Consider the following 13,876-nt stretch of genomic DNA (forward strand, 5'->3'; position numbering starts at 1 on the left):
AGCAAGGAGCTTTCAAGAAAGAGGGTCAATGAATGGCCTTTCTTTCTTGGAGCAACTTGGGACTGAAAAGAATTCTAGTGAACTTCAGTCTCAGTACAGCTTCCCAGAGAGGGAAATATATGCCAAAGTTTGCAGTTTTAAAAATTAATTTCTGGGCCAGGAATAGAACCTAGTGGTACAGTATTTAACTAGCATTCTCAAGGGCCTGGGTTCATTTCCCCCATCCCACAAAAAAAAAATTAATTTCCACTTTAATGTAACTCCTTTCTCCCTCATTTTGTCTCTCCCACATGAAATGATATTAAGGAAATGATATTAAGCAGATCATGCCAGCCAGTAGACAAGAAGTTACTTTAAAGCAATCCCACAGTTAATCATGCCCAGTTCCCTGCCCTTCCCCATGTGCACAATGGCCTCTAAGAGGAAAGGAGGCTCAGAGCTTTGATGCTGCCGAGCAGGACCATTTTCCCATCTCCACTGCTTAGCCAGGGAGAATCGATTTTCAGTCATTTTAGTCCATCTTGGTCCTTCTACAAGTTTTCCAACCCTGCCTGGGACCAGGAACTGTCACACCCACAAGTGTCTCCACAACTTGGAGCATACTTCTGTCAAGGGCAGGAGCTCTCATCGGTTATCCAGAAAGCTTTCACAAAAGTCACCATCTACTCCCCAGAAAAGTGCTCATCCAGCTGATGCACAGGGAGGTGAGAGCTTAGTGGTATTTTTTTCTCGTTCCAAATGATTAGTTAACATGACCTTGGACCCAAGACCATAGTTCAGGTCCTGCTACCCACCTCCGCCTGCACCCTCAGCCTCCAGCCCTTCCAGGTAAGGTGCCCTAGTAACAATCAAAAATAAGGTGTACATGTACGTGCATACACTGTACATTCAAGATAGTAGAATCCTCCTGGAGAAAAACAATGGTTAACAATGGGATGCATTTTTTGGAGGTAAAAAACAAACAACAACGACAACAAAACAAAAAAAAAAAAAAAAAAAAAAAAAACCACTACTGTGTGAGGGTTGTGCGTGGGGTGGCAGCAAACAGTTCCTGGTGCTCACAACACTTAGATGCCCCCAGTCTTTTCTCTACTGTCTGCATGTGGATCAGAGGCGCGATACTTTAAATCCTGGTTCTGTCTCTCCTTCCTGCTTAGCGAGTTCTCAAGACACATCTCCAGAGCTCAGATGGCAAAAAAGCACCATTAGAAATACAACGTGCTTCCCGCTCCATTCAATCGCAGCAGCTCCTACGTTGCAAAGGAAAACCAAGCATCCTTTCTTAAAAAAGTGTTATTCGATACACTGCCTTCCCGGCTCCCCCAGCAATAATTTTACTTTATCATTAAGAGCCTCGCAAGAAATCCTGCCCAGGTGTGGCTGAGTGGGGGAAAGAAGGAAGGAAGGAAGAAAAAAAGGAAGAAAGAAAGACAAACTTCACCGTTCAGCGGGGCTGGACTGCAAGGCTGCTGCTTCAAGATCACCAGCAGAAGGACGGTCGCCGCACGCAGGCTGTGGTGGGGCATCTTGGGCTCTGGCCCGCGGCTGGCGACTGCCACTTGCTTTCGGGCAGCACGGCGCAGCGCTAGCAGCCAGCGGGGCGCGCACCAGGACCGCGTGCGCGCAGCCCGGAGCCGTGGCGAGCACGTCTGCTCTTTGGGCTCCGGGCTCCCCCCGGCCGCTTTTATGGAGCGACTCAACCCCAAACACATGATGTCATCGTGCGGGGAAAAGAACGCCCAGCCTACCGAAGGGCTGGCGCCCCAGGTCCGAGGTGAGTTGCAGCCTTGACTTCAGCTGTCCTCCGCAGCACTCTTCAGGGCCACTGCTGACCTGGCGAGAGAGTTTTGCGTGGGGGCTGCCGGCAGGCGTGGCGAGATCCGCCCACCTACCTGGGCCCCATCCCAAGAGGTGCTTCGAGGGATCACTTAAGTGGTCATGGCCTTCGTCTGTCACTGCTCCTATTTAGAAGCCACTCAAGCACAATGCTGTTTAAGCCAAAGTCTTCAGGGCTCCAAGCGTGCTCCTGTTTGGACTAGCCAACCACAGGTTCTGGACTATACAAGATAGCTAAGGAGCTGCATTCAGTTCAGAAATTCTGTGAATTGTACAATGCATTCCGACTAGGTTCTTACCTTCAAAATTTAAAAGTAAAGAAATTGGGAATAGGAAAATAGTGTCATGGGATATATGTGAACAGCTTTTTCAACAATTAGAATTTCTCCTAATAAAAGGTGACAGACAAGACCCATGCTAGTTCACATCAATCCATCCTCACTAGGAAGCTAACCTCTGGGTGGCAGGGGAAGAAAAGTATTTCCAGTATTTACTGAGCAACTTCTATGATAGGCACTGCACTAGGTGTTGTGGATCTTGGCCCAGATCAGTGTCTAAGCTGTTTCCAGTGCATATTATCACTACTTGTGCTCACTTTTCTCACATTTCTGTATACTTTGCAATTTGTGCATTCATACTTCTAGTCAGATCCTCTTTATGTTTAGCTCATATGCAGCCAGCCATTAAGTCAAAAGTCTTATTAACCTGCTATCCCCAGTACTTCCTAAATCTTCCCACTGCTGTTACTGTCACTTGCTATCCCCAACACTGAGGTCATTTGTGTTACTGGCTTCCTGGGCCCTCTGACTATCTCTGCTGTACTCCAGATGCTGGGCTTATTTTCCTTCCCACTCAGTGACCCCAACTGTGTGTTGCCTACACACATTGCTCAGACCACGTTGGCTTTAGAAAGGTGCCACCACAGCCCTGATACCCCTGGATTTGTGACCTGGTCTATCACACTTTCTCTTGACCACAGTAGCCAGATCAGACCTTACCAATCTCAAGTCTGTTCTGACCCTCAGCTTAAGCAGACTCTTAGTTTGGCTCTAGTGACCTATGAAGCCTGTTTTTTGTATGATTTTGGAGGGAGCGAATAGCTTCTCTCCTGACAACCACCAGGAAGTAGATGCCACCCATATTTCAAGGGGTGTTACTGTCTGTTCCTATCAGCTCAGCTATTGTGTGGGTAATAAAGAGCTTTGCAGTCTCTTTAAGGAAGTTGTTACAGTGAGAATCTTGTCACAAGCACTTCCAGACCACAGGAGGCTTAAGGATGACCTTTTCTGCCTGATAAAGAGCCTCGAGCAAGCTATGGAGTGGCAAAGGAGTATTTGCTTGTGGTTCTTGTTCAGTGTCTGATTTGTCCTCAAGGGTAATCAGTTTAGAAGATGAAATGGACTAGAGGAACACAAGAGCCTGGGAAGGAACCACTGCAGGTTCAGAAATCCAGAGACTGAAATCACTTGCCACATATTTCACAACTAGTTCAAGGTGGTAAGCCAGGCTATGCACACACCTGCTGTTACTCCCATGCCAAGTATTTTCCCATTATATCTGACTGTTAAGTTCCATTTAACATTGAACATGCACCTCTAAGTGATCGCCAAAGATGGGGGAGTTAAAAGGGGTGAAGGGGCGGATTTATTAGACCAATAAAGCTAGATGTGAGCTGGGATTCATGGAGAGAAAAAGGAATGAAAAGTTTACTGCATGTCTAAATCAAAAAATCAGTTAATTTGTGAAGAGTAGATAGCAGGTAAAGGAGAATCAAGAATATAAACTGAGACCTAATTGCCCTAAGTGCTTTGTATGAACTTTAAAAGGAGAAAAAAATAGTTATTCTTAGATCATCAGAAGGGGAGGGCAGGAAGCAAGCAGAAATGGACAGAATGGTCAGTCCTCAAAAGTATTCAAGCTGAATGTCAAGGGTCCCTCCAGCAAACACCACCACCTACCCAACTTAAGTTCCAGCCTAGGAATCGTTTCCCTGCTTCCCGAAGCTTGTGTGGATGAACGTGTAAGGACTTGCTTTGCCATCATCAGGCAGGTCTGTTGTCAGCCAATAAATAACCCATTACTGGATGAGTGAGGGTGGAAAGTGGACCTTCTGTGTGCAAAATGTGGCAACTGGCCATCAAATGTCACACCCAGGCTCCTCAGGGCATATTGCCCCTCTAGGAGGGTGAGGCTGGTGAGTCAAAGGGCAGAGGAGTATGGAGGAAAGAATGCAGATTTGGTGTTAGGAGGTCTGGGTAAAGTGCCTTGCCCACCACTTCCTCTCTGCATGACCCTGACTGGTGCACTTTCCTCACCTATAAAGAGCAGGTGGTAATCCCTGCCTGTGGACACTGACAGAACTCAGCTATGGTGGGAAGGAGATAAGGCAAGTGAAAATGCTTATGCTCCTCCATTTGTTCATTCATCCTCTGTGTGCTAGGCACTGCACTAGGCACAAAACAAATAATCTCATGAATAACTATATAACCATAATTTTAGTAAATGCAATGGAAGGTTGATGTATAACTCAGAGGGCCCCATTCAGTTCTGGGGAGTGACAGAAGACATCATCAGTGTGAGATTAGATTCTATGACTTTATAAAACCTTTGAAATGCATAGCTAGGCCAGGCTCCTCTTTCCCAAAGATGGTGCCATTGGTGGTATTTGCACCTTTCCTAAGCTAATTGTTAGACTTTTGAGTGGAAAGGTTAGATAGAAGGAATTTCATTTCTTAAGAATGAATTCTTCAAATAGTATCACTAAGTTGAGAATGCACCTTTGTATGGAGATAAAGAAGGACTGCTAAGAATGAAAGACAGAAGAAAGAAAGGGGGGGAGAGGAAGGAAGGAAGAAAGGAAGGAAGGAAGGAGAGAGAAAGAAAGAAAAAAAGAAAAAAAGAAAGAAAGAAAGAAAGAAAGAAAGAAAGAAAGAAAGAAAGAAAGAAAGAAAGAAAGAAAAGAAAGAAAAAGAAAAAAGGAAAGGAAAAGTAGGACTTCTGGGAGGAAAACTAACATGTATTGGGCATCTACTATTTGCTGGCAAAGCGTGACTCTTCATTCTTACAACAACCTGTAAAGACAGTGTTAAGTTTGCCAATTTATGTATGAAGAATCTGAGACTTGGAGAAGTTAAATCCTTTCTAAGTGCAGGTTCACAGGGCTCTTGAATGGCAGAGACTGAATTCTTAGTCCAGAAGATTCTCTGTCTCCAAGGCTTAAGGCTCTTTCTATGCCTATCCTACAAACACTTAAAATGGCCAGGTATGGTAATGCATGCCTGTAATCCCAGCAACAAAGGAGGTTCTCAAGTTCAAGGTCAGCTTCACTAATTTAGTGAGACCCTGTCTCAAAATAAAAAGTTAAAAAATTAAAAGGATTGGGAATGTAGCCCAATGGTAAAGCACCCCTGGGTTCAATACCCAGCACCCACCCCAAAATATTTCAAACAAAGATGTTTCATTACTGAATCCCTCTGAGATGTGTATTCTCCAATTTTCTAGATTCTGTGATCATTTATTTGTTGAACATAGGTATAACGTGACAGTTCTGGCAAATAAATAGTGCTCATCTGGGGCAAGGCTGTGTCTTCTCCAGGCCCCTTGGGGTTACTGAGCGACCCTATACTCTGATCTACACATGGAGCATCTGCCAAAATATGATACAAGGAATTAGAGAACTCAGAGCTTGATTCCAAACATTTCTCCAGCAAAGGAAGAGACAGCCCTTCGCAGAGCTCCTTGTTATATTAATGAGCTCTGCTTTGACCCAGGAAAGGGGAGGAAGAGGGAATCAGAGAGAGGGAGAAAGGCAGCGGGAAGGAGAGGAGGGAAGAAGGAAGGAAAAGGCCAACTGTACCTTTTGCCCAGTGCTGAGGCAATCTCTAGGCCAAAACTTATATGGACCCACTGATCTGGGTGCCAAGGTCCATCTCTGAAAATGTAATCAGCATTGTAGTTTTATTTACATCCGCTCGTCTCCTCTGCAGTGATGGCATGGAATCATCACCTCTATGTGACCCTACTACCCTGCTCAGTGTCAGGCGGGATCAGTTTCAGGACGGTATGACCGGGAGGAAATACGGCTAGACTCTCGGCCAAACTCTGGGACCTTAGTAAACCTCCTGTCCTCTTGTTTTCTGATCTATAAGCTGGGATAACAATGTCTAACCTCAGCTGGGCACAGTGGTGTAGACTTGCAATCCCAGTGACTTGGAAGGTTGAAGCAGAAGAGTCATAAGTTCCAGGTCAGCCTGAGCAATTTAGAAAGACACTGTCTCAAAATAAAATATTTTTGGCTGGAGATATGACTCAGTGGTAGAGCACTCCTGGGTTCAATCCCCAGTTCTGCAAAAAGGAAAAAAAAAATGTCTAACTCCACACAGGGGTTGGGGCCATAAATGTGAAGATGCTTTGGGGGAAAAAATAAGAGCACTTGACATATGTAAGATATCACATCCAAGAGTGGGCTTGAAATGAAATGAAACTGGTTTGATCTCAGCCTGAGTTTACTAATCTAAGAAAATGAAAACTGGATTCCAACAAAAGACATGAGTTCTTAGTCAACCCTGCACAGTTACCATGGTTACTCTGGTCCTGTTATTTGTCCACTGAATCCTTCAACTGAAATTTCTGTTGAGAGAGGAATAAGGGCCCTCCATCAAACTTCCATAAAGTTCTCTGCATGATTAATAAAAAATGATACAAAATCTGAAAATTTTTTATACAGAGAAAGTTAGCATTTTTAAAGGAAATAAACCTGAAGTAATATAATTTACCTCTTTCAAGGGAAGTTATTTGGAAAACCATGGTTAGCTGATACTAAGATCACTTAGGAGACATCATTAAACTGTAATAACTTAGTTTCTTGAAGACTTGTCTCCCTTCCCACCTGCTGGCTGCATTTCATTCTCCCCTATCCTCAGGGGTTTTGTCTAGATCCTGGTCTTGGTCTCAATCTGAAGCACTGTCCCCTCTTACCACTGTCTTCCAAACTACTGTGCAATCACAGACTACATTCCAGCAAGCTCCCAAGGGCCAACATAAAGTCAAATCTGGCCCAGCGTGGTACAGCACATCTGTAATCCTGGTGACTTGGGAGGCTGAGGCAGAAGGATCTCAAATTCAAGGCTAGCTTGGGCAGCTTAGCAAGATCCTGTCTTGAAATTTAAAAAAGGGGTAGGGATATGTTCAGTGGTAGAATGCCTCTGGGTTTAATCTCCCGTACTGAAGAAGAAAAAAAACAACGTCAAATTGGACTTCTGCCCTGAGTCAAATAGGTTAAATGGTACAGGGAATAGAACTCTGGATATGAACATTGGTTTTGAAATTCAGTTTTACCCCTTGCTATCTTGTGTGATCTTGGACAAGTCACCTCCTAGCCAAAGAGATAGGAGCCATAGAGTAAGTATACCTCAAAGGTACACAGGGAGGACTAAATACAATAAGCTAGGCATGTGAAGAATCTACACAGTGGCAAATAATAAGCACTGTGTAAGGGGCGGTTTCCTCTATAGAAGGGTCCTGACTGACTGAAAGGGGGCTATTTTGCCCCATTGTTCCAACCCTGATTTGGGCAACCCCACCAACTAACTAGGGGAGAATGAGCAAAGATTTCCAGGTATTGCTTTCTCCGTTAGTCTACCCAGTGGCTTTGGTCATTACAAATCTAGTTCCCCTTACTGAGGTAAGATAGCTCCTAAATAAAAAGACTCAGAACTTTACCACAGGAAATGTCTGATCCTTAAAAATTTGGAGGTGGGAGATATTTCTGAGCTCAGAGATGCCACATCCTCTTTCTTGGAATAGGTTGGCAATTTCCTCCTGCTTGGACACTCTAGTTCTCTACAATTGTAGGAATTCAGGAGCTGACCCTTCATTTCAGGTGCTTTCAAAGAAAGCTGGCAAGCAACCCCAGCTGCTTGGATTTCACCTTGCATTTGTCTCTCCTGCCTATAGGGTACTAGGAACATTTAGTGTTCGCTTCTCTTCCAGCAGGAGTTGGTGCACTGCGTGGGACCTTGTTTAGACTCCAGTGCCTGACAGAGTTCAGTGGGTTGAGAGCCTGGTACAGTTCGCATTGCAGGCTTTGTGGCATGGATAGCTGAAAAGCAGCTCAGCAAACTCCCCCTTAGATCAAGTCAAACTGTCTCTCTGGCCAGCGGCCATCCCTGGCTGGGATCCATCTTCCTCTCAAGCCCAGAGAAAGAGCTAAGTTATAGTTGGTGACTGGCCAAGCAGGTAAGAAGCTAAGACTTTATAGTTCTCTCACCCAAGACAGTGAACTCAAGACATGTCCCCAGAAAGCATGGTATGGCTTTGCAAGCCCACTAAGACAACTAAGGAAATCTTAACTATGGAACTAATTCCTTCTTTTTTCTTTTTCTTTTTTTTTTTTTTTTTTGGTACCAGGGATTGAACCCAGGGGTGCTTAACTACTGAGCCATATCCCCAGATCATTTTTTTTTAAATGTTTATTTGAGACAGTCTCATGAAGTTGCTTAGGGCCTCACTAAGTTGCTGAGGCTGGTTTTGAACTTGCGATCCTCCTGCCTCCCAAGCCATTAGGATTACAAGTGTGTGCCACTGTGCCTGGCTCTACAGAGCTAATTCTTAAATGTCCACTCCACTTGAAATAAGAGTGTGGGGCTTGGGGGTGGAGTCGTAGCTCAGTGGTAGAGCACCTGCCTGACATGTGTGAGACCATGGGTTCAATACTCAGCACTATATATAAATAAAATAAAATAAAAGATCCATTGACAACTAAAAAAATTTTTTAAAAAGAGTGTGGGGCTAACTTTGCGGTGACTATAATGACTATATCTGAATTATTTATGCTTGCATCTCAGTTTTTTAACACTGAGATGCAAAACTTGGTTCTATCATATATCTCTCTTTACTATCCACAATTTTGTGGGTGGTAGAAATGATGGTAAGATACAGTTAGAGTTCTTAATGAACATTAAAAGAATCAGAAAATAGCCTGGTGCAATGGTGCACAACTGAGGCTAGGGAGGCTGAGGCAGAAGGATCACAAGTTCAAAGCCAGCCTCAGCAATGGCAAGGCACCAAGCAACTTAGTGAGACCCTGTCTCTAAATAAAATACAAAATAGGGCTGGGGATGTGGCTCAGTGGTTGAGTGCCCCTGAGTTCAATCCCCAGTACTACCCCGACACACACAAAAAAGGATCAGAAAATAGAACCCAAAAAATTTGGGCTCTCTCTGCAAATTCTGTTTTCCCTGGAGGAATGGAGTAGGAGAACTACCTCAGTCACTCCACTTTTATCATGGGGACTGTGCTACTTAACCCCAGCGAAAACATGTAAAATTCTTTTGCAACATTTAGAAAAGACATCATAGTCCCCAATTAAAAAGGCTATTGATGCTTGTAACTAGAGTTGTTTGTCTGCTGTTGGAGGAGGCATCAGATCTGATAAGAAGGCTCCCTGGGCTCACTTCATCTCAGAGAAAAACAAAATGATACAGGCCCAGTTCATGGGAAAGAAATGAGAATGAATCCAGACAGTGGATGAGAGAAAGCCCATCATAATAGGCCTTGTGTAAGTAGCAACCCACAGAAGGGAAAGAACCCTGAAAGGGACAGAGACAGTTACAGAAGGAGCAGTGGTAATTTGTAACCATTGTTCAGACAAAAGGGGAAGCACAGGGAAATGCGTCCTGGGGCAGGAGAATTAGCAACATGATGATTTTGTGACCCTTTAACCTGGAGTCAGATGCTGGGCAGTGTGCCGACTAGAAACAAACTTTAAATATTGAACTGGAACAAGGAAGCATCTCAGCTGAAGGAGTTTTAGAAACAAAGTTATTTAGAGGAATTTTTCTTTCCTGTGCTAAGTACTGAACCCAAGGAGAAGTTGGAATCTTTTTTAAGTATAAAAAGAAAAAAAAAAAAAAATGCCAGTGATCCATCCTACCTGACAATAGCTCTTCATTCTTATACATTCCATTCTTCTTATTGTTTATGTCAATAAACCTGGTTACTTTGGGGAAAAAAATACTCTTAGGTATACTAATTTAAAAAAAAAATCTGACATTAGATTACAAACACTTTCCCACATTTCTACATAGTCTTAATAATTTTAAGTCAACAAATCTTAAATCAAGTTTCAAGAAGTCATGAAGTCTGGGAAGATTTGTGATTTAAAACAGGGAGGCAAATTTCTCAAGTGACTTCCTCAAGGTCAGAGAACTCCTAGAAGGGCAGCGAAGCTAAAGGTCAAAGAATCTAGATAAGTGTGATGGGGGTAGACTGTGGGCTTGATGGGGACAACAACAGGAAGTGAGTGCACACAGTGCTGGTGGCATGGCGGAGTCCAAGTCCACAGCCAGGAGCAGAGGTACCAGGGTCCATCTTCACTTGCTGTGAGTTCACACACTGAATGGTGTTTCATCCCTGGGCTCTCTGAAGAAGCTTCTGGATCTAGTACTTCAAGAAGAACTCAAGAGCCATGATGGAGAACCCAGTGCATTTCATTGAGGAAACGGGTTGGGAGTCATGGGAACTGGACATCCATGAGAGACTTTAATTCCTGACCCACTTGCAGAAGCTGCCAACCATCTTCATCCCACACACTCCTGGCTCTGCTTTTGCTCTCTTCTTCCCTATTTCATTCCCCTTTTACCTTTGTTAATCCTTCAGCCTGAAGAATCAAAGGGCTGTGGTCTTCCAGTTCCATACTGTAAGTGCTGTACTGAGAATGTAGGCAGAGGCCAGAGGAGGAAAATAACCCAGACCTCTCCAAGAAATTAGCTAGAGAAGGGCTTTAATGGTACACATACGGAAACAAGGTGATATTTTTACTTGTTCTAATTCTGCGTTATTTGGGTTTTTAAAAACATCAAATATGTTACAAACAGTTACACAAATTTTTTAAAATGTTTAATTGAGAGAGGCAGACATGTTCTGTTTTAAAAGAAAGAAAATAATTCATCTATAGTGCCACAATTAGCCCAGGAAGATCACATAGCACACATGCAAAGAAAAGGTCTTCAACAACAGGTTCTGCCAGCCCAGTAGAAAGCAAATCGAGAAAACCCATAGTAGAGGAGTGGTAACCAGATGGTAAGAGAAGAGCCACTTCCAAAATTCAGTTAAGGATGTGGAGAGAGGGCACAAGCAGAAGGAGCTCCTGAGATTTGGAAAACTTGAAGCTGACAAGGAAAATAAGGAAAAAATAATGGCTTCTGCCATTTCTGAAGCCAGGAGCAAATGTTCAGAATGTAGGGGAGACAGATGGTAAGAGAGGTGAGAGGGCAGTTAGGGGTGCTGCACTGAAAGTAATGGAAAACTTCCAAACACATATAAAAGTAGAGAGTATCACTACATTGACCCTTCACATATGCCGCCCCCAGCTTCAGCAGCAATCACCTCCCTTCACCTACACCCCTTTCCTGGATTATTTGAAACAAATTCAAGACATCATACTATTTTGGCACTTCTCTTACTTTAGCATGCATCAGAATCCTCTTAAGGGCTTATTTAGACACCAACGGCTGGGCCCACCATGGAGCCTCTGATTCAATAGATCTGGAGGGGCTGAGGATGGCCATTTCCAGTAACTTTTCAGGTGATGATGATGCTACTGATCTGGGACCACACTTTGAGAACCACCACACTTCCCTATTTAAAAGTAATCATAATGTTACCACTGCACACAAAAATCAATAATTGTCCTAATATCATGTATGTATATATACACACACATTTATTATATGTATATACAAATATATGTATTTTTGTAGAGACACATTTCACATTTATATCTTTAATTCATCTGAAGTCCACCTTCATTTATGGTGTTAGATAGGGATCAAATATCATTTTTCTCATGAAGTAAGCCAGTTTTTCCTATACTGTCTACTAAACAACCCAACTTTTTCCATTGTTTTTCTTACACTAGGTGCATACACACCCACACATATAAATGCACACACATTTACACTTCTGAGTACTTTATTACCCTTGCTCCATTTACCTGCTTCTGTCCTAGTGCCATAGTGTTTTATTATGTAGTATTGAAGTGTACTGGGGCAAATCCTTCCTCCTTGCTTTGTTTTTTTTCAAAACTGACTCAACTAATTGTGAACCTTGGGTCTTTTCTTCCATATAAATTTTGAATGTGTCTTCATTTCCTGAAAACATTTTCATATCTTGAAATCATTTTGGATTTTTAGTTTAATTTTGGAAGAATTGGCATCTACATGTTAAGAGATCTTGTCCACCATCCTGGCATGTATCTTTGCTTATTCAAGTCTTATGTCCTTTAATAGTATTACATTTTTCTCCAAAATTTTATTTTGTATTTTTTTTAGTTGACTTTTAGGTACTTTGTAGTTTTATAGCTCTTGTGAAAATTAAATGATTTTATGTTGTGTTTTCAGTTGAATATTACTTGAAGAAGGAGTCTACTGTTTGTAGGCAGATCTGGTTCCTGACATCCTTGCTGAACATGTTCTAAAAGTTTTCTTGTTAATTCTGTGAAGTATTCTATGCAGATAACCAGGTCATCTGTAAATAATGACAGTTTTGCTACTTCCTTTCAAATCCTTATTCCCATTGCTTCTTTTTCTTGTCTTATCCCATTGGCCAGGCCCTCCAGTACTATGTTGAGTAGTAACAGTTCTTAGAAGGAACAAGGATCTGTCTGCATATGTTATCTGCTTCCTATGCCGCTCAGAAATTATGCCTGCCCAAATGTACCCACAAGCTCTGTCTTCTGCTGGTGCAGGACTACTGATTCTATTTTGTCTTGCAGTGGAATATGTCTGACCATAATCTTCGCATGGTAATGTGGGAGGGAAAAAGAGCCCAGATTAAAGCTTTCCCATCTGTGGCACTTGTCTTCTTTCCCTGTATGACTGCATTCCCTTATAAGACTACAGTTACATTCACAACTACCTGGGACTCAACCATGTGTCCTTCTAGAAGCTACTCACAGTTACTACATTGGGGTCTCAGATCTACCAACTGCCCTATTTCTGAGGCACTAGCAGAAATGGGTTGAGGGAGATAGCTAATAGCTTCTGTTGGCTTGCCATTTGCCAGGAACCAGAAGCCAGAGTAATTTTTTTTTTTTTTTTTTTTTTTTTTTTGCACCAGGGATTGAACCCAGGGACATTTAACCAATGAGCGACACCCCTGCCCCTGCCTCCTGTTGTTTGAGACAGAATCTCGCTGAGTTGCTTAGGGCCTAAGTTGCCATGGCTGGCTTTGAATTTGTGATCCTCTTGCCTCAGCCTCCTAAGCCGCTGGGTTTCAGAGTAACCTTTCTAAAATAGTAACAATCATGAGAATGCTTTAATCAAAGGCCTTTGAAGACCTTCATATAAGCTCTGTAATACAGTATTCAAAAGATCTCAACAAGATGGCCTCACTTCCTTTTCCACTTCCCACAACATATTCCACATTCAAACTCCCCTGGTACTCTTTCCTGAATATGCTATACACTTTAAACCTGTTTACCATTTGATTCCCTCTCCATGGAATTCTCTTACCCCTCCTTTACATTAAGAAATCCTGGGGCTGGTTGTGGCTTGGTGGTAGAGCACTTGCCTAGCATGTGTGAGGCACTGGGTTTGATTCTCAGCACCACATTTAAATAAATGAATAAAATAAAGGTCTATCAACATCTAAAAGTGTAAAGAAAGAAATCCTACTTATTCTTCAAATCTCAGAGCAAAAGTTGTCATCTTTATGAAGTCTACTCAAGTTCATCCCAATGACATAAATCACTCCTCCTTCAATGCTCCCCAGAGCACTTACCTGTTAGATTTGCCTTATACTTTGTTGTTATTTAACTGTTCATAAGATGGTGACCTCCAGAAGAGCAAGGACTGACTGTGTTTTATCCATATCTCAATTTCTGATTCAGTTCTTACCAGGTGGTTGTTTGCTAAATGTTTATTCATCAAATTAAATGATAGAGATCACAAATTGTAGGAAAAAGAAGTTATTAGTCAGAATGAATTACTGTCCTTGGGTAATTTAGGATTGGGTAGGACTTTACAGAAGTGGTGTTATC

At 42.6% G+C, this 13,876-nt stretch overlaps 1 protein-coding gene across 7 annotated transcripts in view; it reads right to left on the minus strand.

Annotated features, from left to right (window-relative positions):
* The window catches only part of CA12 (carbonic anhydrase 12), a 50,146-nt gene extending 48,275 nt beyond the window's left edge, over window positions 1–1,871 (minus strand). Inside the window, exon 1 of one of the 7 annotated variants that reach the window (XM_079125715.1) lies at window positions 1,442–1,867. In XM_079125715.1, the coding sequence (XP_078981841.1) occupies window positions 1,442–1,712 (271 nt within the window). In that variant the 5' untranslated portion in view covers window positions 1,713–1,867. Of the gene's footprint in view, window positions 1–1,441 lie in introns of all 7 variants that reach the window. The other 6 variants (XM_079125717.1, XM_079125714.1, XM_079125716.1 and 3 more) reach the window with 6 other exon arrangements.
* Window positions 1,872–13,876: the final 12,005 nt, after the last annotated feature.

Source organism: Sciurus vulgaris (assembly GCF_902686455.1).
Source record: "Sciurus vulgaris genome assembly, chromosome: 2".
Classification (NCBI taxonomy): Eukaryota; Metazoa; Chordata; class Mammalia; order Rodentia; family Sciuridae; genus Sciurus; species Sciurus vulgaris.